Source organism: Triticum urartu, chromosome 7A (genome assembly GCF_056163025.1).
Source record: "Triticum urartu cultivar PI428250 chromosome 7A, HENAU_Tu73, whole genome shotgun sequence".
NCBI classification, from domain to species: Eukaryota; Viridiplantae; Streptophyta; class Magnoliopsida; order Poales; family Poaceae; genus Triticum; species Triticum urartu.
The window spans coordinates 678,012,402-678,035,329 of NC_141879.1; the positions used below are offsets into that span (position 1 = coordinate 678,012,402).

The 22,928-nt window shown below is 46.4% G+C and overlaps 2 protein-coding genes and 1 pseudogene across 2 annotated transcripts; 1 reads left to right on the forward strand and 2 right to left on the reverse strand.

Annotated features, from left to right (window-relative positions):
- Positions 1-1,519: 1,519 nt before the first annotated feature.
- Positions 1,520-3,905, reverse strand: LOC125523045 (uncharacterized). The gene is made up of 8 exons (XM_087535429.1): positions 3,719-3,905; positions 3,321-3,617; positions 2,791-3,232; positions 2,484-2,679; positions 2,306-2,404; positions 1,979-2,235; positions 1,798-1,873; positions 1,520-1,725 (listed from the first exon to the last, which is right to left on the reverse strand). The coding sequence occupies exons 2-8, from the start codon at positions 3,448-3,450 to the stop codon at positions 1,606-1,608; spliced, it is 1,320 nt and encodes a 439-aa protein (XP_087391555.1). The 5' UTR covers positions 3,451-3,617; positions 3,719-3,905; the 3' UTR covers positions 1,520-1,605.
- A 2,566-nt stretch (positions 3,906-6,471) lies between these two features.
- On the forward strand, positions 6,472-10,130 carry LOC147961397 (protein FAR1-RELATED SEQUENCE 5-like; annotated as a pseudogene).
- A 3,465-nt stretch (positions 10,131-13,595) lies between these two features.
- Positions 13,596-15,193, reverse strand: LOC125519317 (aspartic proteinase nepenthesin-2-like). Its single transcript, XM_048684163.2, has one exon. It carries the CDS (start codon positions 15,170-15,172, stop codon positions 13,793-13,795), a length of 1,380 nt encoding a protein of 459 aa, XP_048540120.1. The 5' UTR covers positions 15,173-15,193; the 3' UTR covers positions 13,596-13,792.
- Positions 15,194-22,928: the final 7,735 nt, after the last annotated feature.

The following is a 22,928-nucleotide window of genomic DNA, read 5'->3' on the forward strand; positions in this document are numbered from 1 at the left end:
TTAGTACTCACAATGAAAGTAATGATCAACTTAACGTTTTGTTCATGTGTGTTGGAAAAAGGTTGGTCTTCCCCTGCGTCGGAAAAGGATGCTCTATGAGACAATTGCCTGCTCGGGCAACACTGCTCCTCACCCAGGATTCATGGAGGAAGTGGAGGTGGAGGAGTAGAACACTGGACTCCATGTTGTCGACATGTCACCCTTTTGGAGCTGCTGCGTGCAAGGACATGTTTGATTACATCCGGTGAGGATGGAAGTTGTACCTTTTTTTGTAGTCGACAGTTCTGTAAGCCCATTGTGTGATGGGCTTTGCAATGTGCTATGTGTTGAACCTATGTGGTGCTTGTCTAAGTATTTTGGCATGGAACTGTACCAGCCATTGAAACCTATGACCAATCAATGTTTGTTTCTATGAATGGTGTATGCTGGAACTTATCATGGTTGAACTTGTGCTGTTTTCAAGTGTTAAGTTTACTCCCATGAAATCACCGTGGATGGCTCTGGAAGCAGCTCCCTTGGCACGTGACGGGTCTGCCATGCAGGTGAATTCAAACACACTTGTGACCTGTGGGAGCCGTTGCCCACCACTGCTTCCGAAAGGTGACCGTTGGTGGGAGCCCTTGGCTATATATACACCACGTCGGCTAAACTGCGTTGGGCTTCACTCCAGCAGCATCAAAACTTCCCAAACACATGTCGTCCTCTTTCTCTTCAAGCTCAAGGTCTGCTTGTTCATCCCAGAGGCGCTGGGCTGCCACAAGCAGGTCGCCGGTGCCGTACAGGGTAGGTCCTCTTGACTACAAACCAGCGATGCCATGCTGGTGCAAGGAGAGACCCAAGGCGGTCATGTGGATCTCCTGAAGCGATGATAACCGTGGAAGAAGATACAAGACATGCGCCAAGTCGCGGGTATGTGTTCTACTAAAACTAGTTGGCTGATCTATGATTCCTACATTCTGACGTTATTTTGTGGTCAAATCCCGTCAGACTGGAGGCTGTGAAATGTACGTGTGGCATGACGATCGTATTGAGGATCCGTTCCTCAAACAACTCCTCATTGATCTCCGCGACATGGTGCGTCACTTAGAGAGGATCAACTCAGAGTTACGAGATGCAGCAAGTGTGGTGGCACAACATCGCTCTACCCAGCTAGAACTACCTCCTGCTCCTATAGACAATTTAGCTATGAATCAAGGACCTGGCTATGTCAAGGGGTTTGCACTGTTCATGCTGCTGGCAGCATTCTGTTGCAAGTGCTTCTTCGGTTAGGAGCAGTGAACTTTTAACTGCATCCACAAAAAAAGCTTGTGTTCTAGATGTGATAGTTGTAACCCTAGCAGTCCATCAGCTGTTGTTGAGTACTTGCCTTTGTTTGTGTCCTAGCAGTTGAACTTGTACCTCCGAATGTATGTGGTAAACTAATGTGAACTAGTTGCATATGAAATTTGGTTTCTATCAGATGTGCTAGAAATTTGCACTCGACACACATAAGTAGTAACCGATCGTCAGACATAGTTTCGTGCCAGGTGGCCCGTGAAATGGTTGTAATCTCTAGTTATATTACAATCCAGTTGGGAAGAAATTTCCGGTAGTTAGAACGGTATTCTAAAGAGCAGTGAATAATACTTTGACTGCTTCAAGGGTGTCGTTTGCTACTGGAGTTTGGTTGCCTTGCATCCTCATTAGTTCGTAGATCATTAGGCTGCTGTGTGATGCAAGTGTGTCCTGCAGCAAAAGATGGTGTGGATTAGCAAAAAAACGCATTTTCCATGGGAGTATGATGCTAGACCAACATACTTCGTTTAGTGGTATCTGTAGCTTGTCGCCATCGTAATTCCATGCAAAGAAGGTGGCACACAACCCAGTCTGATCTCTGCATTTGGGTGGATTCAAAAAAGCCAAAGGGACAAGTTAAAACAATGCGAGTAATATGTGAACTAATTACAAAGGGCGAGTGGTCGATGGGCCAAAAGCATACTTCTCAATATTTTCCCTCATTATGATCGGAAAAGTGCGCCCCCAGTGGCTTGATTCACAATGCCAAGAGCTGAAGAAATTCTGGAGGCATGTGAACAATGCGGCATGGAGTTTGTTGCTAACAAATTCATGCATGCTGACTCGGCGGTTGCTATAGCCAAACGGGCCAACTGCTGGGTCTAATACAATTATTCTTTTGCGCAACATATCAAAAGCATAGACAGTCCAACCATCAGGCAGTATCGTCGGGATGTACCACTGCATATGGATAGGCATCTCAGTGATTGGCATTGCAAACTTAAACAATACTTCTAATAACACGACCTACCATTCGGCACGAAGCTGGGTTGCAGGATGCTGTTCCTTCTTGGAAGCTGGCCCTGATTGATTGTACAGTCATTGGGTCGGCGTTCGATAAAACAGTTGTCTACAAAAATGCGGTTCAGGGGGGTTTTCATCAAAGCAACCAAATGGGTGAATTATATGGGGATGCTGGGAACACTCACAGCAAAGTCGGGCTTGACGAATTTCCTCCATATCTGTCCAATACTGTCCTTTGAGAAAAACAAATCAACTTGCCCAAGCCTACGAAAAATAGTTGTAGCCATCTCACGGGTCATTGCATCGTTAGATGCAAGCTGACGCTGGATTTCAACACCCTCTAATGTTACGAGTCTTGGCTTAGGATGCACGATCCATTTCCTGCAGTGGGTTCATTGGGGAAATGCAGTTACTAAGTGGGAAGATGAAAAATGATGGTGAGTATTCAGTAAAAAAATTATTGCACGGGGGGGGGGGGGGGGGCGATCTTGCCTCTCAAGGTTTAACATCCAGGTTGCACTCATCCAGTCTTTTATGGCCCTGAGTACAGTTGGGTTTGGTGGCACTGGGACTGATCTGGCGACCCAAGGATCTCTTCCAAATTTGCATTGAGGGAGATCGATCTTCAAATGTGCTCCATCGGTGGTTGATCCAAACAATATGAATCCGGGTGCTGGACGTATCTCAGCATAGTAAGTAACCAAGATGGCTGTAAGGTCATCATAAAAAGCAGCAATTTTGCTCGCAAATTCCTTGACAGTTGCATCCTGGGATATGGGGATTTGATTGAGTGGTTCTTGCCCACATGTTGGTGTTGCGGCGAGGGCGGTCTCTGTCTCTCGTGAACATGTTTTCTTTGCTGTGCCCGACTGTATGCTTGATGATAAACTGCCATCCCTTTTCCTAGACACGGAACTATTGACATACAGGCAACCTGCAAAAATAGATAATGGGTAGTGTCAGATTGGGTCATCGTGTATATGCATTCAAATTTCATAACGTAAACACGATGGATCGTTTACCTCCAGGGTTGCTTGGTGCTGGTAGTCGGGGTCCAATCTTGCTGGCTAACGGCGTGCAGAATTGAGTTTGATCTGTTGATACATGAGGGGGGGGTCGCAAGTATTTGTTCCTTCGTTTTCCAAGATGCATTTTTTGTTGCCATGTGCCTTACAACAAGTGCAACTCTCTGCTAAGCATGACATAAGCTTGTCTGTGAAATTAAACATATTGGACTGGAATGCTTGACGCATTTTTGATATGTTTGCTAGGCCGCGAGCATTCTGCTCCCGTAGAAGTATACCAAGCTTCTGCGCTGACTGGATAATCAAATATAAAAATTGGGTTAGTTGCGAGGGAAAACAATATGATGCTGAAAAAAATGTTTGAATGCCTCCTTGACTGAATATAAGTGACTTACTATACTTGGGTAGCGTGTTCGTATGTAATTTGAAAACTCCTGCGGACCAGTTTTGGCATAACTACTTCGCAACATCGGCGTGCATGTGGCGTTTCCCCTCTTGGGAGCCGGTGCCGGCTTTGCTGGCTTTGCTGTGGGACATTCCTTAGAAGGGAAGCCAATTAGATTGCTCACTGACAGCTCGGTCCGTACCTGTTGAGTTGCGAATATGGTCATTGCATGTCATGAATGAAAATGATTGCATTACCAATCAGTAATATATTTTAGCACTGGGGGGCGGGGGTACCGTTGCACCGTGGAAGGAAACTTCACCCGCACCAACATTGACTGTAATTTTTTTCCACCATCTTCTTCATCGCATCATAGTTGTACAGACCTATCCGCGGTGTTACACCTCGCAACATGTTTAGAACGCCTAGATCAAGACTATCTAGTACGTAAAGCTATGATAAAAAGCCCATTAGCCAAAACAAATGATCATATGAATCTGAATAACATCAAAAAGTATGGGGAAAAAATTATTCATGAAGATCCCTGAAACAGAGTGAAAAATACCTGCAGGAACAGATGACAGCCAACTATGTGGACAGTTGGGTTTCTCTTGGACACATCTGCTTTGAACTTCCTCACAGTTTGGAACAGTCTTGAAACAGTCCTTCTCTATCTGTGTGGATGATTCTGTGATGGCTCGATTTAAGTACGCCTCAGCCGCTTTAAGACTGTGCGTGCCTCTTTCGCTAAATGATGCAGCCACACGCGTGTACTCAATACATGCTTCTGACGGCTCCACGCCTTCACCTTCTATGACTGTATTACCACATGGGATGCCAAAAACATAATTAAAGTGTTGGTCACGTAATTCAAGCAAACCTTGGCCCTCTAAATTTATTATGCTGGAATCTACATCAACCCTATCCATTAGGTAAGCGCTGTACTTAAGGCTGATCTTCTGCCATGATTTGAGCTCTAGCATTCCATCGAATCCGGTTTCCTTGATTAAATGTCGCTTAAAATCACTAAACTGGCCTATGACCGAACCAACTTTGAGCAAAGATAGCCTGGACGTAAAGCACGGCGTGCCTGGCAAACCTGATGAACCACCGGATCCATCACAGTCGCTATTCCAATCTTCAGGTGACTGCTCACTGTTCTCTACTCGATTGATAACCATAGCTGCTTGAATCCCACTAAATAAATCGGACATCTTCACCGTCTAGAACTAAGGCCCCTTGATTAGATATCCTATAGTATGAGAGCAAGATCTAAGAACAGTGAGGAGTGAGCATTACGACCGAACATGTAAATGCTGGAGGTGTGGTTGTGGTGAGTACCTCTTGCTTAGGCCTGCCCCGGCTGACTGACGGAGGAGGGTAAGCCTAGCCGCCGTCGACCAGCTCCACGGCGAGGGGGCTGTTCGTCCGCCTTTGCTCCGTCTGGTGGATTCTCCTTGGGCGGCGAAGAACAGAGACACAGGTCTGCCTTGACTCTGCCTGAGGTGGGTGGGGCGAGGTAGATGACAGTGAGGAGGGGTGAAAAGGCGTAGTAAATTTGCGTGACGGGACGTCTCGGGGGAAAGCGACCCGGCCTGGACGGATGGGTGTTGTTCCACGAAACATGCACCTCGCGTTTATCCGTCTCGCTAATTGAGTTATTTGGGTTAAAGTAAACATATCAGCGTGATGCCGATCATTTTTCTATGTGCATAAAAAACACTGATAAATCCTGACTAATGTGGGCGAACCTGAACTACGACGTCTCGCTAATTAATCCTGACTACGACAAGCCTTGCAAAACTTGTTCCACTTTATCTAACTTGATAGGTACATGAAAAATGTCGTGCCATGATGGCAGGTAATTTTTGTGAATACATAATTATATGGTAATCTAATACTGTCAATGTGTCAAACAACCTCATTGACCTGTGAGAAAAAAATGTGGGCGAACCTGAACGTTTGCTGGACGGCAGTGGTCCACGTCCTCAATTGCTAAGCCTGTGGTAGTCCATGACCAACGCTTGCATGCACGGCATGCATGTCTCCACGGCCCGAACAAGTTCCAAACGGAGGACGTCCATCAAGTACATGCCAGCCTTTGCGTCAGAGGGCTAGGGCCCTTTTCCATGTGCGTGGGCCATGTCTAGGTCAATACGGGCCAAAAAAATCAAATACGTGGTGTATACAATGGCCGCGCGGATCCATATGGCAAAGTGACGGCCACAGATAGCGGCCTGCCTGCAGCGCGGCCGCTATTGGCATTTTTCGCTAACTAGGTCGTTATTTTTCCAAGCCGCTATTTTTTCATTATTTTTCACTATCGGCATTTTTCACGGCTTCCTAAGAATGATAAAGTAGCTTACATAGGGTGAGTTGAGAAGGAGTGCGGATTTTCAGAGGCCAAGCCACAAGCAGGCCGGTATCGTGGACGTTGGTTTGGACCTTGGGATATGCACCCCCGTCAGTGTGTGGCAGGCCTATTGAGTGAAATACAGCCCACGATACGGCTAGCGGATTCTAGGCGTATTGTGTACGGCCCATCGAAACTAACTGTGCCCCCGTGTCATTTGCTTGGACCAAGGTCAGGGCCCATGACCAGTCGTTTGAAACAGCACATGTGAGAGAATCTCCTCCAACACACCCTCTCGCACGCCTGGGCTGCGTTGGATAAACGAGAGCCACACAGCGGGTCGTCTCTCCCGTTCCAATCTGCATCGGTTCGTCGAGTAGCAGCGGCGGTGCTGCTCTCTCGCCGGCCGGATGTCTACCAATGGCGTCGAGATTAACGGGTACGTTTTGTTCCCCTCTCCAGCAAACAGCCATTGGTAGAAACTGGCACTGATTTTAGGTATTCCTAACTGATTTGCCGCTCCGTCGATTCACAGGATGTGTGCTGCGCCCGGGGCGATGAGCAGTTCTTTCTTCCCAGTGGAGTCACAGGATTCCATGAGCGTCCCAAACGGCGCTGTCTGTGCCGCCGGCTGTGCGCGGCCGCCTGTGGATGCAGGGGTGGGCGAGGTGTGCTCTGAAGCCACCAGCGGCTGGACGTGCAGGTCAGTCAAAATCAATCGCCTCTGTTTCTTTTTTGTCTGTTGTTCTGCAATCTTAAATCTGGACCATTTCTATGTTATTAGGCATAGAAACGTGCTGATTGGTGTATGCGTGGTATATGTTGTTGTTTGGGTTCACTAACGAGGCACATTATATTCGGATGTAGCGGCAAAGCAGTTTATTTCCATATTTGTTAGGTTCCCAGGCACTTAAAATTTTGGCAGTGAGCTATGGGGTTTACTGTTGCTGAAGTTCATGAAGCATTAGAATTTAATTCAGGCTGTCCTGGACGGGTTGTTTAGTTTGAGAGAGTCTGTGCTGCTGATGTGTTCTCAATGCATTTTTTCTAGGTTGGATTGCATAGTTGATTATATTTATGTGGATGCCAGTTGATTAGTCTACATGATGCCGGGAGCTGTTTTTGTTGATTTTTGAGAAACTATGAACTGCCCGTGCCGGATATGATATGCACGTTTGTTAATGTGTGTCGTGTCCCGCCGGCTCTTTGTGTGACTATTAGTGAACTTTCAAAAATAACAAGGTACTCATTAATTGTTTCGTTTGTGTCGTCTCATCCTGAGATTCTTATGCAGGGTCAGGGTTGGAAAAGCTCCCGAGGAGAGGGAGATGAATCCAAACAGGATCTCAGCTCTGGAATTGTCTGTCCGTGCTTATGCAGAGAAGAGGGATGGAACGGTTGTGTACCCAAGCACCGGGACAAGTTTTGACTCGTTGGATGAAGCTTATGAATTCTATAATCTATATTCGTGGGAGTGCGGGTTTGGTGTTAGACTTGCCAAGAGCAGATTGAATGTTGAAAGGAAGAGATGCATGCAAGAGATTGTGTGCGCGTGTGCGGTATGTTAATTGAACAATTGGCAAATTTATTCGCATCCTAAGCTGTCTGATTGTTCTGTCATTGTGGATCCTGTGCGACTGACGGCATTTCTTCTTGTCGTTTTATCTTTGCAGGGGAAACCGTTGAGGGAAAACAGCCGCTCGACCAGGTGCGGATGCAATGCCATGATTAGGCTACTGCGGTCGAACGACAAGGGCTGGTATATAGCAGAACACAAGGATGATCATAACCACCCGTTGACGTTGACCTGTGGCCAGAAAATGCATTGGAAGTCGCATAAGCATATAGACAGATACGCAAAAGATCTAGTCAAACAGCTGAGAGACAACAATGTGGGGCTGGGGAAAGTGTTCAGCATTGTTGGAAGTTTTTTCGGGACAGTGGATAAAGTACCATTTACCAAGAGGTCTTTGAAGACTCTGTGCCGAAAGTTGAATAGAGAACAGTCTGACATGGATGCAGTCAAGACGATGGCGATTCTAGCTGAAATGAAAGCTAACGATCCTGACTTCAATTACACGGTGCAAGTGGATGGGGAGAGCAGGGTAAAGACACTAATGTGGGTAACAAGCAGAGGTTTTGACCAGTACAGGTGTTTTGGAGATGCAATCACATTTGATACAACTTACCGTACTAATCTTTATGACATGCCGTTTGGGTTGTTTGTTGGTGTAAACAACCACTTCCAAAGCATAATTTTTGGTGGTGCCATGATGAGGAATGAGATGGAGGACACGTTCAAGTGGATTTTTAAAGAGTTCATCCGTATGGTGGGCGGGAAACACCCATAGACAATCCTAACTGGTTAGTATCCCTCTCGAGCTCTGTTTTTTTGCCACTGGATACATGCAGCTGTTTTTGTTGTACAGATAGAAGAGTTCTAACCAACTGATTGTGGGTTCGACTATAACAATGCATATCAAGCACGTGCGATGGAGCTGGCTATCGAGGCTGAACTACCAAACACAGTACACCGTTGGTGCAAGTGGCATGTTCTGAAGAAAGCAAAGGAGTCGATGGGTGTGCTGTGGAGCAAGAACAGTGACTTCAAGATGGAGTTCCACAAGCTAGTCCATCACATGATTACAGAGGAAGAATTTGAAGCTGGTTGGCAGCAGATGCTGGAAAGGTACTCCCTGAAGAAGCATCCATTCTTGACGCAGATATATGAGGTGCGCCATAAGTGGGCAAAGCCATATTTTAGAGGAGTGTTTTGTGCGAAAATGACTAGCACACAGCGGAGTGAGAGTGCAAATCACATGTTGAAAGGTTACGTGCCGCCAGGGTGTCCTATGCACCTATTTTTGAAACAATTTGAGAAACTCCAGTTTGACAGGGAGTCGGAGCAGAGCTTCCAGGAGAAGAGAACACTGCTGGTAATTGTTCCATTTGCAGATGCTACAGATTTTGTGCATGTTCTGGCTCATGATAAAGATTTTGCCAATTACTAATATGTGGTGTGTTTGTTTTGCAGAGTGGTGTGTCGCTTAAAAATAACCTGTCATTAGAGAGGCATGCTAGCAAGGTGTACACGAGAGCTATGTTTGAGAAGTTCGGTGAAGAGCTGTATAAGTGTGGTGCACATGTATTGGATGAGATTGTACCAAGAAAGGTTTACAGATCAACACATGTAGATGCAGCAGCAAGAGAGAAATGGAGTAAGGTTGAGTTCACAATCGAAGTGGATGATGAAGAGAGTTTTTTCAGTTGTGAGTGCGGCATGTTTGAACACGCTGGGTTGGTTTGTTGCCATGCATTGCAGGTCAACATTTTCACCTGATTCGTACTCGGTTTGTTCATGATGAACAGATGATAGGGGAATGAAAATAATTTGCTGTTTGCTATGCAGGTTATGGTCCACTTCCGCCTGTCGAAGATACCAGAGAAGCATATAATGAAACGCTGGACAAGAGATGCAAATGATGTTCTCCCTGCACATTTGGTCTGATACCAGAAAGACAGAGGGTCTCCTTCCAGCGATACATTCGGACATCACACAATGTACACGAAGGCACTAGAGTGTGTGCTGCTTGGCGATAGCAATGTTAAGTGTTATGATGTTTTTATGACCATGATGAAGGAGGTCCAAGCCACTCTGTTACCATTGAGCGCCGAAAAGGACGGGATGGGGCTAGCAGAAAGGGAGCACCAAAATCAGGTTTTAGTTGAGGAGCACCCAGGGGAGCTTCAGGTAGAAGGTGGCAGCACAAGGCCTGCTTGTGATGGTGAAACAAATTGTTCAGGGATCATTGGGCAGCAGAATAAACGCCCGAGAGGGAGACCGACAACTAGCCGAGACAAAGCTCTGTATGAGCAACAGTTGAAGAGATCAAGGTTTTGTACTATCTGCAGGGGGCAAGGGCACAAGTGCACCACTTGCCCTGAGAGAGGCGACGTGCCGAAAATGCCAAGGAAATCGCCGAAGTGTACAAATTGTGGTGTGCTTGGGCATCGTCGCAATGCTTGTGGCACGAAGAAGTCTGGACCTTTTGAACCCAAGTTTCTCTGAGGAACTTAATATGTTGGCTGTGTGGAAACTGTTTTCATTATCAGGGATGACTTATTATAAATTTGTGATGGGATCGTTGACATCCTGTTGACAATTTAGAATTTTTTTTAATGCTTCAAAGGTTTGTTTCATTCGAGGCACTGATTTTTTATCGTGTTTGTGTTGGTTTCATCCGAGACAGTGTTTTGTTTGCATGGGTGTGCTGGGGACTGTGTTGGATCGTTCACCAGGATGATGTTTAGATGAGCTTGCATTTTCGTTGGCTTCGATTGTGACCGTTGCATCAAAGGTGTGTCAAACGGTCCAGCCTGGCCTAAAAAAAGCAAATCCAAGAACTCTGATCTCGCAAATCTATGGCTCCCATGTGTACATGACGATGAATCCTGACAGGTAGGCAAAGGGACGTGCGACGGTGAACGACGAGTTGACAAGGCCACGATCATACCTTTAACTAGGCCCATTCACTACCTCACGGGTGAGCACGCCTGGTCTGACGGAGACAGATGTGCCTGGCGAATGGTACATGCATTGAATGGCCGCGCCCTCTCTCGATTGGCGAATTGGTAACTACAAGAACAAGTATGGCATGAGATGAAATTTGGTTGGCCGTGGCATCAAGCTATGTTTTCCGTTAGAAAAAAGAAAATCGCCAGAGATGGATATTTGCTCCGCGCGCGATTATTTGTTTTATCTGGAACAATAGATAAAAAAGTTGACCAATTTTTTTTGGGGTGAGTCACTGATTGTTGTGTTGTGCCTGTGCCTTGCTCGGCTAGATGGCCTGTTCTCATGGATGGCATGGGGGCGTTGGGGGAGGGGAGCGTTGCCCATGCTTAGGCGATGCATGCCATTGGCTGTGCGAGTTGACAGGTGATGGAAACACTGCTCCCGAAAACTTTTAACGGTGGGCATGATGACGCTCCTTTTCGTGCTGCGAAAGGCCAGGCAGTTGGTGACAAGATGTGTGCACAGATACATTGCGCCGTCCATTTGTTCCCGGTATAAATGCACACAGAGAGCCAAGTGGCCAAGTGGCAAGTACACAATTGTGAACTGCTAACATATACGTGTAATTTGATATTCTAAAAACAGAGATACTTCTTTATATAAGTCTGGTATAAATATCTAGAAACTATAACCGCCATACCGAATAAATGATGAAACTATGACATCCATGCCTACCTGGAAAATTAATCTACCAAACTTAAATCCAATGTATTGAGCACATTGCCTTTACTTAGAACAAAGAAACTCATCTGATAATAGAGACTACATGTTCAATGCTTTATATAAATGATCCTTCTTTTGGAAATACACTTGCATGAGAAGGCATGGCCACCGTGGACGTCTTGGATATCAGCGTGCCAAGGATGTCGGTTCAACCAGCCGGCCGCTGTGCGAGTTTACCAGTCGAGGTGGCCGCCGTCTTGCCCTCCAAACGTCTGGTGTTCATCCTCCATCCTCCACTCGCCTTCAATTGGAACAGAGGAGCGAAACAGGGGCTGCATGAGAATATAGAGGCATGGAGGCGGCGGAGAGAGAGGGATATAGGCGAGGGTTGTGCGGCCCCCTGCCAGGATGCGGACTGAGCGGGAAGGAGGAGGGCAAGAAACACTTGAAAAACTCTCTCGCCTCGTCGTTGCCGTTGCCTCTCATAGTCGATTGACCTTCATCCCGCGCCTCCGCTCGATCCCCTTCGTCCCTCGGGTGCCTCGGCCCGACCCACATCCCGCGCCTACACTGGATCCCCTTGCGCAACTGGCGGTTGAATCCCTCGCGAGCCTTAGATTCATGCCATCCATCACCTCGGCTCCATCCACAGAGATCGGGTGTTTCCTCTCTCCTGTATCCCCGCGTACACACATTCTCATCTATACCGGCGACGCCTGGGCTGGATTTTTATTTTTTGAGTCCAAACATACTTTACTTTATTGATTGAGTAATGAGTACACAAGTTCATGGGGATACAATGTAAGTCCGGCGGGTTTAAGAGCCACACATAGCGCCCGAACTACAGACCAAAAGTATGTTTAGCGAGGCTATGTGCCTCAAAATTAGATTCTCGTCCTTCGAAGATGAAGGAACAATGCTGAAAATTCCTAGATGTTTCCAAAATCTCTTTTATAATGCTTGCATAAACTCCTCCAGTATTGTTCTTGATATCATGAATCACACCTTGGCAGTCCGAGGCCACCAGGACATGTGATAGCGCAAGATCCGTGGCTAGCGCCAGAGCTTCACGACATGCTACTGCCTCCAGAGTGGCTGGGTCAGAAATTCCCCTAGTCCGGATGACTGAAGATCCCATATATGTTCCGGCTGAATCCCTGAAAACTGCACTAAATGTACCTTCATTGAGATCACGTGCAACTGCACCATCCACTCTAATTTTCGCCATCCCAAGAGGTGGAGGGATCCACCTTGGCCGCCCTTGGCGTCGTGGCTCAAGGGCCACCGTGGTCTTCTTTGGCTTACAATCCTTTAGCTCCCTCACGTACTTCATGATAAAGTTGTGTGTCGCTTGGGGGGCTTTGGAAAACATGTTCATGCAAGGCCTGCCTTTTCGCATACCAGATTGACCATAGTGTCACTAGTAGCGTGAATTCATCCGGAGATAAAGATCCACCTCTCGCGTTAGGTTCCTTGGTATTGTTCAAAGCTTCCACCAGTTCAGGATCTTGGAGTGCCCAAACACAACGTGCCACGGTACAATGGAGTAGTGAATGCTGCCACGAATCCTCGGCTCCACACAGCCTGCAACTCGTCGTTGTTGACATGTTACGGTCGTGCAATAGATCAGAGGTAGGGATAGACCGTTGTGCGAGCCTCCATAAGAAGATTTTAACCTTAGAAGGACCATCTATTTTCCAAAGTTTCGTCCAAGCTTTTTGCTCCTTCTACGTATTCGACGAATCAGAGCGGCCCTCAAGCCAGGCTTCCCGCCTCATCTTATGAGCATATGATAAGCTGAACGAACTGAGAAAACTCCATTCTTCTCATGAATCCAGGACCAAAAATCTTCAATATGTCGCGTACATAAAGGTGTATTCAAAATTGCTGCTCCAACACTGGGGAGAAAAACATCCGCAATGGTTGCACGATCCCATTCCGCCCCTGGTAAGATCAGCTCCCCAACATACTTTGGTGGATTAGGCACTCAGGATACAATGGGACGCATGTTCGATGGCCTAGGGAGCCAGTCATGCTGCCAAATTTGTGTTGATTGACCGTCTCCAATATGACGGATGAGGCCCTGTACCAGGACATCACGTCCCATAAAAACTGAAATATAAAAATTATTACTACACATAACATGGATCCTTATTGATCAAAATCTCTAGTAAAATCGATATATGCCTTCATGAAAGTAAATTAGTTCTGAGTTGTAAGCATGCACATTATAGTGAATCAAACTGTGTTGGCATGCTGTGTAGATGAATTTAGGCAGTCCTGGTGTTTTTACCATATAACAGTATCAAGTATACAACATCACCTGCTACTGCACAAGATTATTCTTGTGAGAATATTTTGTTGCCATCATTGTTGTTTTCTTTCAATATCAAAGATTATGTCTGCATTAATTATTAAATAAGTTCTCCCCGTCACAATTTCCTGCTGCTGGACATATCGAGACTCAGCAGAGATCTACATGATGTCGAGGTTTAGCTACCGGCGGCATCGAGGTGACAGTCCTCCGGATTAAAGCTCATGATGGGTGTGGTATCACGGAGGTCGAAGATGAAGCGATGGTTGATCTGTTGCATGGCGCCGATGATCGTCCTGTCGCTGTCCGAGACAAAGCCAAGGCACCGGTACTGGTGGCCGCCATGGACAAGCTTCACGAATACCTGGTCTGGCATGATCCGGAGCCACGATCTGTTCACAAAATGCAGTGTCATGCTCGGGAGAACATCTTGGTGCGGCGCCGGCTGCCGGACACACGTGTGGCCTTCCACCTGCACGATGTGTGCTCCGTGGCGCCGCAGGTGTTGCAGCACCGCCTCCTCGATGTAGACGTACGCTGAGTGCACAAACGCAGTCATCTGTGTGCCGATGTCGATCGCGCACCCGCCCGTCCCGTGCGCGTTGCGCCGAAAGAAATGGTGCGTGACGCGAGTCACTCGGCTGCCGCCGACGCTGACCCCGACGAGCTGGATGTAGTACGCCTCGCTGTTCTGGAGCGGCGCAAGGACTGGCGTGCTCTGGCGTGACACATTTGGCGGTGGATTGCTTGGGATGTCGTTGCCAAACCGAAAGTAGCTGTACGTGCTCATCCCGGGCACGAACGGGCAGTAGGAGAATCGACCTCCATGGCCTGGAAGGACCTGCTTCGTGAAGGCGGTCGGAGGCCTGCCCACCACTCCTATTCCCAAGCCGAGGAGACCCGCGAGGGCGCCGTGGGTGTCGAAGCCCTCAGTCTGGTGGGCGCAGCCGAAGAAGATGCCCTCCAGTGGCACGAAGTCATTGTTCCTGGTGGGGAAGGAGAAGGTGTCCCTGGCGAGGTACCCCGAAACCTCGGGGGTGTGCCGGTAGGCAATGCGGAACCCGCAAGCCCCGTTTGGCAAAGCTCGGTAGGGCGCACGACACCAGACGCCATTGTTCCCCGAGATGTATTGGAAGGTCGGGGACTTTGTTGGGTCGAACACCGGGCTTAGCTGCGGCCGACATGGCCGGCACGGCCAGCACTGTATCCAGGACAGTCCAACCGCCATGTCCAGCGCCAGTTGGTAGTTCTGGAACCCGGTCTGCGTTCCGACGCCCACCATGACGGCGTACACCATGTCCGCCGGTGGGCACATGAACGGCCGTATCTCATTGCTCGTTGGCAGGATCTGGTGCTTGATCCTGCATTTTACTTGGTCCTTGGCACGCTGGAGGCTCGCCAAGTCATAGTGTGCCGGCTGGTGGTTGACGATGAGCTTGAGGCTGAAACTTCCGCCGGTGCCGTTGAGCGGCTGTGGCGATCCCAAGGTCGTGACACCATGGGAGAATAGCATGAGGATGGCCAGGAGGGCTAGTGCTAGAAGTGATTTGGGCGGCATGGAGAATGGATGGATTGCTGGTGCTTGTCTGAAATGAGATGCTCCCGAGTTGTGGTACTGGGAAGCTATATATACCGATGAATTCATTGGTGTTTAATGAATTTGCCAGAGGGAATCAAGTTTTAGGATTTGCATATCCGCTTTACACATCTTTGAGTATTAGTTCGCCGGTGATTAAATGATTAGTAAATGAAGGTGCATGAGAAATCCATTCCGAGATACTCCAAGCATATTAATAGTACAAGCGATTTTTTTCTACTCCCTCCGTCACGGTTTAAAAGGCGCGCTTGGAAATTCTCTCGGACCTATGTGGTTATCTATTGGTAGTGAGATGGGCTAAAAAATAGCATTCACACTACGCATGCATATAAAAATAGTATATCGGAGTACTAAATAGCTACTAGAAATAAATGCAATGCGCCTTAAACCTTGTCTATTATGGAAACGCACGCAAACTTAACTGTGCCTTCTAAACTGTGACGGAGGAAGTAGAATATGCACGAGTGTACTTACTATGCATTAAAGAGAGTGAGAAAGGGTGGATGCACCTGTATTAGTTTGGGTCGTTCTTTCCTCTAGTGCCTGGTGGCTGCAACCCTAGCCGCCGCCAGCAGAAGCAAATCTTCCAACGTCATCCTCCGGCGGCTCCCCTCCGCCGACGACCTCGGTCATCGGTGGTAAGGGGGGGGGGGCACACGAGTGGATCGTTTTTAGGCCCTCGTAGTTTAGGTTTTTTAGGTTGTTCATCCTCTTGGCTTCGGCGGCGGTGATGGCGGCGCTGAATAAAGATTCTTCAAAACCTTCCCCGACATGGCGATCAGTCCTATGGTTGGGGATATATTTGAAAACCAGTTTGTTCAAGTAAGGATGGTGTGGCGGTGGCGTCATTCTCGTGGTGGACCTGTGTCCTCGGGCTTTGCCGTTGAGACGGCATTTGCTCCAACGCCGGCGTGGAGCTTGGGAGGTAGTCCAAGAGCGGATGCATATATTAGTCTGCATCGATGACATATGGAAGATGGTGGATCGTCAACTGGGTTCCTAATTTGTGGATGGTAGGTATGGTTTTCTCCCCGACGTCTTAGTCGTGCGGGGGTGCCAGATCTGGAGCCCGATGGCGTGTCCGGGGTGTTGCCCCGGTCTAATTTGTTCAACGGTAATGGTTTCACTTTTGGTGAGCCACCTTGGAGGTCCGCAAAACTGCATATCAGCGATAGAGCCGCGCTAAGCTCGGGTGGAGAGGTGATCCGTCATTTTTCTCCTTTGCTAATTGTTGTGGTGGCGCCAGAGGCAAGTGACGAGTGTTGGTGTCAAGTTTAGAGGATCCGTTGGTTTTGTTTGTATTTTTCCTTCTTGGCTGATGTTCCTGTGTGCAAAGACTAGCGTTTTGTTGTCTTTTTAGTTTTATCAGGTCGGTGTGTACGTGACTTGTACTACGATTCTTATGATATAAATGAGACACATATTACCATACAGAAAAGGGTGGAAGCACCTGAAGTCCACGTACAATGATTATGTTACAAACATGCCCACGACATATTCACTGTCAACACAAGTCAACTAGTACTCACTATTGACCCACCTAGCGATCGCTCCCCACACTGTATCATACTCACCCCTAAGGAGACCAGCCCGCTGCCACAAATGTCGTTCCACTTCTACCTTGGTTAGGACATTCCTTACCGATGGCATCGCCCCGTCAAAGACGATCGCATGGTGATGTTTGCACAACTCCCACATGACAAGTGTCATTATTGCTCACGGTTCCTTTTCCCGTCTTGGCTCTCTAAATTCGATCCACATGTAATTTAATGATTCGGTCCTTGGCAGTGGGTGTCCACTCTGATGTGCCCATGACCATCCACATGATTACCCATATCATCTGTGCAAAGATACATCCAACCATGAGATGGACGATAGTCTCATCCTCCTGGTCAAAAAACAGGCACGCCGGCTGGTGCGGAAACCCTCTTCGCTGCAATCTGTCGGAAGTCCAACAACGGGTTCTCATCGTCAAGCAAAAAATCGGCACTGTCGTGGTGCCCTCGATCCCATGCAAGCTATGCATATGGCTCCACCTCTCGAGTAACAAGAGCAAAAAAATTTGCCGCATAAGCAGATCAGACTGAGAACACACTGCTCACTTCACATTGCCCATCGGATGCTATCTGTAGTGTCCATGGTATAAGAGATCGAAAATGCCCAAACATCATAGTTTTTTTTTTTGTTGAGAAAAAGCACCATACATAGCATCACGGCCCGACATAACAGGCTACTAATGGGCTCAGGACTGACTACAGTCCAATGAAACAGAGGTTCATGCCAAATCCCTGGCTATGGTTGTTGTCAGTTGTAGAGGCACAATGCTTAATGATATAGTAAAATAGACAAGAAAGAGATGAAGAGCTAATTAACACGGTCTTTAACACAGTGGGTGCTCTCGAAGGATTCTGAAAATTCCTTTAAGTATCCATTCTTTTGACAATTTTATTGCATGGCACCCTGACAGGAAGGGTACATTCCCTGTGCGAACAGCATACAGAGTTCAATCGCTACATAAATTTGGGGCCCATGCAAATACCCTAGAGCGGCCAAGTGGGTCTGCTACCCCGGCTGTTTGGTCTACACTCTGGAAACTTATGATTCCACGTAAATTTTCAATATTTTGCTGACGTTTATTACATGGAATTCTGTCCTTGAAAGGTATACTCGCTAATAGGCATATTGGTGCAATTGGAGGATGCCCTTTGTGTCACAAAAGACATACACCACCTTTTCTTCAAGTGCATTCATTCGAGGGAGATGTGGAATGGGCTAGGGTTAACGGACTTCATAAATACTGCAGCCAATGTTGACCCATCCGGATTAGTTATTATGCAGTATATTCTACCTATCAATCATATACCATTACCACTAATGCCGTCGCTAGAGATGAAACAGTTGATAGTAGTGGGGTGCTGGTATCTCCGGTGGACTCGCCGGCGCATAACACATAATGAGACTTGCCCGCCTGTGGTGAGATGGCCTCTATCTGTCCTAGCGATCACGAGCAATTACCAGAAGGCCTCGGCGGCGAATGTTACAACGGAAGAATCAAAGTGATCGAAACCAGATCCACAATTTGTTAAACTCAACATTGATGCAACTTTTTTCATTGAGGAAGGAGTTGGAGCGACAACGACGATCATTAGAGACGAAAAGGGCATATTCCTTGCAGCTCAATGTAAGTTCATTCCTTATGCAGCAGATGTCATGACTACTGAGGAAATGGCAATGCGGGACGGGTTAAACTTGGCAAATAATCTGGGGTTCCATCGGGTAGAAGCAGAATATGATTCTCTAGATGTGATCAACTTCTGTAACGGCAGAACTCTTAGTGGGATGCAACAATAGCAATTTTTGCAGATTGTGTGGATATCACTACTTTGATTGGGAAGATCAATTTTAAGCATTGTTTACGTTCTGCAAATCAAGCGGCGCATGTGCTTGCTAACTATAGTTACTATAATGAAGTGTCTATTAGTTGGACTGACGAGCCTCCAACTTGTCTGGTGAGTAAGCTCGTAGATGATGTATCCATGTCGTTTGATCAATAAAGCTAGCCATGATAGCCTTTCCTCAATAATAATAATAATAAAGATGGCATGCTACTATAACATGGTTATCTTCGTCATGTTTATATTAATAACGAGAATGTTAAAAATCTACCGTTGAGAGATGACAAAAGTCTGAATTCACACTTCATATTCGGCAAATCGGCAGCTTGCATTGCACACAAAGCAATACATGCATTATAATTATATGATTATTTTTTACTCCCTCCGTCCCGAAATTCTTGTCTTAAATTTGTCTAGATACGGATGTATCTAATACTAAAATGTGACTTGATACATCTATATTTAGACAAATCTAAGACAAGAATTTTGGGACGGAGGGAGTACTAAAAAAGGAGGATTAAATACATTTTATGGAACAAGTTGAAGATAGAAAAAAAGAATCACTTATCATATAGTGCAATGCTCAGTTTATTTTAGGGATACTTCAATGCTCAGATCAGCGATAGCTTTAGGTGATGGAGGAGTACGTGGTGGGCTGGCCTGGGACGAAGATTCGATGTGCTGGGAGGGGAATTTTTGGTCTATGGGGACATATGCACCCTATATGGGAAAAAAATTTAGTAATTCAACAAAAAGTTGAAAATTCCTAAAAATATTTTTGAAATAAACTTGATCTTCTATTGTACTCGTGAGAAATAAAATCCACAAAAAAATATATCCTTTTGACTTCTTTTCAAAAAAGACAAATTTTTAGCTAAAATAGTGTGAATATTGACCTATAATAGCAAATAAATTTTATCTTTTTTGCTGTGAGGTCAATTTTTGTTTTTTTTTCGTCGACATTTATATATCAGTGCAAAAGTAAGAAGTGTTTTATCAAAAAAGTTCTTACCTATTTTGACTTTTTATTAAAATATTAAAAAAATCCCCATATAGGGTGCATATACAACCAGGTACCAAAGTGTATTTCCCCCATGTGCTGGGGTTATATATAGAACTGTTCTTCACTTCACTCTGTCCAGGATTACAGACGGTGCACTGACGCTTGCGAGAGCGGCGCACAACGGCTGCTTCTCCTCCACTGCCGCCTGCCGCCGGTGAGGTAAGCATCCCGCAGCCACGGTTCACATCCCGGTCCCTCTCCATTCCGTTTCTTCTTCTGCATTTCCCCGTCTTCTTCCACCCGATGGTGCCCCTCAGCCCTCACTCACCAGGTCCCTAATATCTGAAGGAAGTCACTCATCGCACACAGTACTAGGCAGGTGTTCGAGGAAATGGGCGCCCCGGGGCCATCCGCCAGGGACTGGTCGGAGATGCCCTTCGACGCGCTCACCTCTGTCTTCGCCAAGCTCGCCGCCGTTGAGCTCCTCATGGGCGCCGAGCTCGTGTGCCGCTCATGGCTTGAGGCCGCCAAGGCGCCGGAACTATGGCGAGCCGTGGTGATGATGTGCCAGCCCCACAATGTGGTGGACAGAGGTGCCTCCTTGTGCGCCATGGCCAAGGAGGCCGTTGACCGCTCTGGCAGGCTGCTCGAGAAGTTCGTGATTCGTGGGGAGGAAATTCGTCACCGATGAGCTCCTGCAATACATAGCGGACAGGTACTCTTGTTCGACACTACTCCCTCCGTCCCATAATATAAGAACGTTTTTGACACTAGTGTAGTGTTAAAAACGTTCTTATATTTTGAGACAGAGGGAGTACATCACTAGATCTGAGTGACTGAGCCTAATTCAGTTTCAGAATATTTAAATCTAGGTGAAAGCCCTGCATTCTTGCTAGATTTATCCGGTAATTTTATATTCTGAACCAACCAAATATATGTAGTCAAAGAGCTGGTATGGTATAGATGAGGAGTCTGAGTGTATCCCCGAGAAGTTGTGCATGGTCACACTCTTAAGACAACATAGAACATTGTCTCGTCATTTCACATGTGCTGTTGCTGATAATTGTGTAGGCATGCCAAGGAGGCAATGCATGGTAGTATACTGCATATATTAGGAGTTTAGGACTCGCCACCAAATTCTCTGATTTTTCGCCACCAGAATACTCTGATTTTCGGCAACACATTCAGTCATTCAGCCACCAGAATACTTATAACTGAATAATTCATCGTTCTTTTCTGTGGACCAAGCCTAGAAATATCCTCACCACCAGGCCTCTGCTATGGCATGTTTAATATACCATTTGCGTCCGGAGGAATAAATACGTTGCAAATGATATGTTCATTCCACTGACCAGTATCAACAGCTAAGAAGTTGGATACCTGATTGACATCATCGTCCAAAATATGGCCCATTGGTTTCTTGCTAGGAGCGCCAGCAGTCCACTTTTCATTACAGATTGGTTGTTGCACTGTCATCAGTTCATTTGATCAACCCATGTTGCTATACCTCTCTGTCTGTGACCAATTGTCATGCGGAGCATTGAACTACACAGTTGTTGCCATGTATATTCGTTTTCCAATGAAATCTTGACATAGAAAGAGCACCACAAAGTAATACTATAAATTTCACCTTGGTTGCAGGTCGCCCTCCCTTAAGAGCTTTGCCCTGATAAGATGCTTGGAGATCTCCATGAAAGGATTCATGGACCTGATTATCAAATTCCCTCGGCTAGAAGAAGTAGTGCTTATTGAGTGCAAAGAGGTATGTGATGATGATGAGGAAAGCCGTGATGTGTACAAGACAATTGGCGGAGCATACCCGCAACTACGAGGTGGTGCGTTCTCGATAAAGATGACAACTACTACAAGAGAAGGGATGTGGTTGGGATCGCTACGATGAAACAGCGGTGACACCTTAGTCTTAACTGCATCGACATCACCAACAAGAAAATGGTGATCATCATTGATAGCTATCCTTACCTCGAGCATCTTTGCATGTATAATTGCCACAACATCACCGTCGACGATGCGCTACTCGCAAAGTGGGCCAGGATCAAGACTCTAAAGCTTAAACCGTACTATGATAGTCGTTGGGTTTCCGCTTATCTTGAACCAATGTTCTCCTACAACAACCAAGATTGCCATTCTGATCCTAATAATTGTTGGTGTTCTGACGACTTTTGGGACACAGATAGCGATTACAGCTCGGACACGTGAAGGCCTTACCTAATCTCCGAGATGACTTTGTGTTTGAGTTGTGTCCAATATTTTATATAAGGTAGGTTATAGTTGGACTCTGAGTCGTACGGTGTGTAGATAGGATACGGACTCATGTCCTAATTAAAAGGATACTTGTATCCAATGCCTCTTATATAATGTGAGGTAGACACACAATGTAATCTCTGCCAACATCATAGCACAAGCAGGCAGGGGGAGCCGGCGGCGTGTGCCGGCACCCGGGCGATCGGGGTGCGGTATTGTGACATTGTCACAGGGAGGAGCGCTATAGTCAGGCCCCGGAGATGTAGCAATATCGATGAACCTCGTTAATAAATCTTGATATTGTGTCTCGTTTGATTGCTTGGTCATCAGATGGTCGACTATGCGCCTCGGATTATATTTATTCTAACACTTTGCTAGCCGCATCCACTGCATCTTGGCTAGGGAGCTATCCGATGAAAGTAGGGGAGCCTGCACGTGAGAATTTTACTATTTTCCTTCACTAATGTTCTTGTTTTTCCTGCAAAAAATGGTAATGTGATGCTAATAGCATGGAGCTCTGCATGAACGAGAGGATTTGAAAACGCACTCGTAACACTGTTTATTTGCAGCTAGCTGTAATTTGTTAAGCTGGGTAACGATCATACTTGCTTGCTTAGACACTTGGCCTAAAATATGCTATGCCAGTGTGCCACTGGTGTGCACAAGATAGATCCATCAACTGTGTATCTTGGATTGATGGGTATCTATTTCCGATATGATGGAAGGAGTGGTCATTTTACATGAGACCATTGCTGAAGCTTGCGAAATGATACTAAGAAAATTGCCTATTTACCTTGTCAAATGGACGTCGACAATGATTTTTTTTAAAGTCACCCATCTATTTTTTTAGTGTGCAGCTCACGAATGGTCTCATGTAAAATGGCCACTCCTTCCATCATATATAGCTGCCTGACAAAAATGTTGTTTGCGTGGGTTAAATGATAGCCAAAGCCACTAAAGTGATCTGATTGATACCTAGGGTTAAAGCAGGGGAGGATGTGTTATATAAGGCTAGTCATAGTGGAAGTAACATAAATAGTAACATAGATGCCACATA

Excerpts from the sequence above, each read along its gene's own strand:
- LOC125523045 (XM_087535429.1), bottom strand. The coding sequence starts at position 3,450 with ATGCATCTTGGAAAACGAAGGAACAAATACTTGCGACCCCCCCCTCAT. Across the intron at positions 2,680-2,790 it reads TGGATGTTAAACCTTGAGAG|GAAATGGATCGTGCATCCTA; the intron begins GCAAGATCGCCC and ends AACCCACTGCAG. Across the intron at positions 2,405-2,483 it reads TCGTCAAGCCCGACTTTGCT|ACAACTGTTTTATCGAACGC; the intron begins GTGAGTGTTCCC and ends GCATTTTTGTAG.
- LOC125519317 (XM_048684163.2), bottom strand. The coding sequence starts at position 15,172 with ATGCCGCCCAAATCACTTCTAGCACTAGCCCTCCTGGCCATCCTCATG.